This window comes from Camellia sinensis, chromosome 9 (assembly GCF_055761805.1).
Source record: "Camellia sinensis isolate YWXY chromosome 9, ASM5576180v1, whole genome shotgun sequence".
In the NCBI taxonomy this organism is placed as follows: domain Eukaryota; kingdom Viridiplantae; phylum Streptophyta; class Magnoliopsida; order Ericales; family Theaceae; genus Camellia; species Camellia sinensis.
This window is the reverse complement of record NC_138969.1, coordinates 50023884-50027765: the sequence shown is the minus strand read 5'-3', so window position 1 is coordinate 50027765 and position 3882 is coordinate 50023884. Positions and strand designations below refer to the sequence as shown.

Here is a 3882-nt window from a genome sequence, read left to right as displayed (position 1 = left end):
TTTTTAACGATGAAGTGACCCAGGAGAAAAAAAAGGCCAGTACTGTGAAAAAGAAGCAGCACCATGACCAGCCTTAGTCCATTAGATGCCACTTCAATCCTGGGGCATTATGCTCCAACAACTTTAACAGCCTAAACCACTATTTTAGTCTTTCTATATTGTGGGTGTTTAGAAAGTGAGTTTTTTTTTTAAATTTTTTTAGTTGTACGATATTATTTGAGAATTTTTTTTTTTGTGTTTGGGAAGATAATTGGGTTTTTTTATGGTTGGATGTGATGTTTGTGAAAAAAAAAGTAAAATGATTATGGGGTTTGATGTGATATTTTGTTTGGATTTGTTTTTTTAGTTTTGTAACCAATTTGTCTTTTAGTGAAAAAAAAAAAAAAAAAAAAAAACCAAAAAATTTCCTTTCCATACACTGCATCAACAAAGAAAATCTCCCTAGTCCAAGAGGACCAAGTCCCCTCAATGCAATCCAATGCATGTAATTTAATAAGGGAAGGTGTGTGGAACACATGTGAATGTGATGGGGGTTCCACGTCTCATTCACAGCACCAACATCATCCTATCAATAATCAATATTGGAAGCCATGGACCCATGTTCTCCTTATCTTCAAAAATCCCACAAGGACTTGGTTGACATACCCAACAACAGTTAGGTAAGAGTCACTGCCATGGCTCAAGAGAACCAACCCCCACACTCTTTCCCCCATACAAACACATGCTATATAAGCAAGATGATAAAGAGTCATATTTTGCCAGTAACAAGTGCCTAAATCCTACCTATAAGTCATAAACACAAAGAAGTTTTACAAAAAATGCCATGTATAGAACGTAGACAACATTGCATTCATCTTAATGGAACGTGAGTTCATTCAGAATGAATGCAATGCTACTAGCACAACGTTCTGAAAACTTTAGAAAAACTTATCTATTTGTATAGTTGTATCAAATCAAGCCAAACTAAGACTCGTGTTCCAATCATGAGGGATCAACTACATTAATTTTTTTTCATCATTCGGCTTTATAAAGGGTTATGCTCAAGTACGGTAAACAGTGGGTCTGTATTGATTTCCGAGTCCTAATTGACAATCCAAGTGCCTAATCCTGTCCTATGCAGAAAAAGACACAATTTAGCTAGATGCATGATCAAAGTGCAAACCAATAGCAATAATTTAGCGTTCATGTGTTTTAAAATACATAAATTTATATTATCAATTGTGTAATTGGATAACAAGGGGACCAAGGTGGCTAGAAGACAAGTAAAAATGCAGGTGGTCTCTTCATCTGTCAACATCTTCATTGTAAACAATGCAGGTAGACAATAGATTGATGGATACTACTACTAGTCACATGCCCTTCTGTAGTTACCTCCCCATGTGCAGCCTCTCACACTTCCACAGAAAATGTCTTCTTTATGCTCTATTCATTTGCATCTGATTTCAAATAATTAAATTTACATTATTGTACAAGATATTTGCTGAGCATCAATATCAGAAACTCATAGCAAAAGTGTTTTATTTGGATCTACATTGATGGTTACAAGCTAAGCATAAAGTTGTTCTCAAAATCTCATGGAAAGAGAAGTAACATATATAAGATTGATAAACGAGGTTTTGAGAACCATGGAAAACTCTAATGTAGATTTACAAAGAACAAAAACAGAACTACATTGAAGAATGATTCAAGAATGCCAGATTCCACTTAACATACTGCTGAATCTATTTGACGACAACCTTCTAACAATCTTTTTAGCATCCGAAACCTCGGCATTTGCAAGTTTTTCTATGTTTTTCAGATACCCAGAATGTACAATTTTCTTTCTTGCACTGTGACAACTTGTTAGTGACATCAATACAGATAACAAGAGCTTTCTAGTACCCGAATTTCCCTCTTCTGGGTCAAGCAATTGAAGAAGAAAGCCAAGATTTTGTTCATTCTGCACAAAACGTTTTCGATTTCTGGGGACTGAAACCATGCTGGAGAGTGCCTCAGCCGCCATTTCGCGAACTTCAAACGACTTTGCATCAAGCAATTTAACAAGTTCTGGCATAAACCCTGCATCACCCATTGCTTTCTTGGCCTCCTCTGACACCCCACATAGGGTGAAGGTTGCCTTCAATGCCAATTCTTGAATTGAAGCCTCACCATTTCTAAGAAAGTACAGTATATGATCCAAAAACCCATAATTCATCAAGATGTTCAAGGTACTTATTGATGAGAGACACAAATTCACAATTGCCCTTATGGCCATTTCTCGAGATTTCAGCGAAAATGATGATTTGGGATCTAAAACGCATACTAGCACACAAATCCCTCCTTCTTGAACAATCATTTGCTTAATTTTATCATCCCCAAACGCCATAGTTTGAAGAAATTCAATTGAATTTATCTGTGAAACTTCATCTCTAGACTTCAAAAGCTTAATGAAAGCCGAAATCGCGCCTTCTTCAACCATAAACCTCTTGATCTCTTCAACCCCAACAAGATTCTTCAAAACCCCACATGCCAAACCAACCAATTCACCAACACAATCACCATTACTACATATCTTCAGCAGAGCAGTCACACCACCATGAGCTGAAACAGACCAAGCATTGTCTGAATTCTCAGTAAATTTCATCAGACACCTTGCAGACCTTTCTTTACCCATTTCACTTCCACCCTCTAATACCCGAATCAACGGTGCGATAACACCGGCACGGATTAAAACACTCTTGTATGAATCAAAACCTGCAATCACTGACACTGCCTTGGCAGCCTCTTCTTGAAGCTCAATTTCTTGAGAATCAAGAAAATTCACCAACAACCCAATTAAGCTACCAATCTCCACAGAAATCTTGATATATTTCTCATCTTCATAAATAACTTCATTGAACCCAATTAGAGCTTGTTTCTTCAACTCTGTGCCTCCAATCTTCATCCTCGACAACAAATCCTTCACATAGAACTTCATATCGTCGCGAGAGGCTCCGAGGCCAGGTCTGGAAACAACAATCGCATAGCTATCTTTGACCAAACCGGAATTGTAAATCTCTGATAGATTCTTGGTATGAGAATCGAATTTGGTACAAATTATATCCAAATCACTCTGCATTAAGAGCTTTCCACTATACGAAAAGTCGAGACATCGACGAGAAAGGTCATAGCATTCATTGATAGTGTCTAGTATAGCCGGAATTGCGGCGGAGAGAGATGGGTTTTGGCCGGAATCGCAGGTTTCGAGGGAGGTGAGGCCGGAGAGGAGGTCTTCGAGCTTGTTCCGAATCGATTGCCATTTGACAGAGAAGACTCTGATTGAGTGAGAGAGAGAGATTAGAGAAGCTATGAGTTGAATGGCTTGTAAGAGAGTGGGTTTTGCGGAGGATGATGATTCGGGAGAGTTTTGATTTTGATTTTGATTTTGGTTTGATTGGTTGTGAGTTTTGTCTTGTTCAACCATGTACATGTTGTTGAATTTGATTAGATTGAAGCAAAAGCATTTTCCGGGGAGGTGGGTTTGTAGATTCCGGTGGAGAGTGGTCGGAGTTTTGAGGAGGAGAGGAGAGGATAGGAGTTGAGTTTGTTGGGCGTCTTGTGATGCTATCATCTTGGTCAGTACTTATTTGGCGGGTTTCGGTTGAATTAACGGGAATACCCTTTTGGGGCTGCGTCACTGACAGCTTTATGGTGTGGTTGGTTTGTGTTTGTAGAGTAATTTTTGAGATAAAAAGGATGAAAACTTGTTTGGTTTATTTTTTTTCAGAAATGAATTTGAAAAATTATTTTGAAAAGAAAATTTTAAAAAAAATGATTGATTTGATGTATATGAAGAAAAGAGTGATTTTGAAAAACAAGAAACCAAACAATTTGATGTATAGTTTAAATATTCTTAAAAATTTA

At 37.5% G+C, this 3882-nt stretch overlaps 1 protein-coding gene across 1 annotated transcript; it reads right to left on the bottom strand.

Moving 5' to 3' along the window:
• Positions 1-1493: 1493 nt before the first annotated feature.
• Positions 1494-3634, bottom strand: LOC114314714 (uncharacterized). The gene has a single exon (XM_028261170.2). The coding sequence runs from the start codon at positions 3587-3589 to the stop codon at positions 1685-1687; it is 1905 nt and encodes a 634-aa protein (XP_028116971.2). The 5' UTR covers positions 3590-3634; the 3' UTR covers positions 1494-1684.
• Positions 3635-3882: the final 248 nt, after the last annotated feature.

Coding starts and splice junctions, on each gene's coding strand:
- LOC114314714 (XM_028261170.2), bottom strand. CDS start 3,589: ATGATAGCATCACAAGACGCCCAACAAACTCAACTCCTATCCTCTCCT.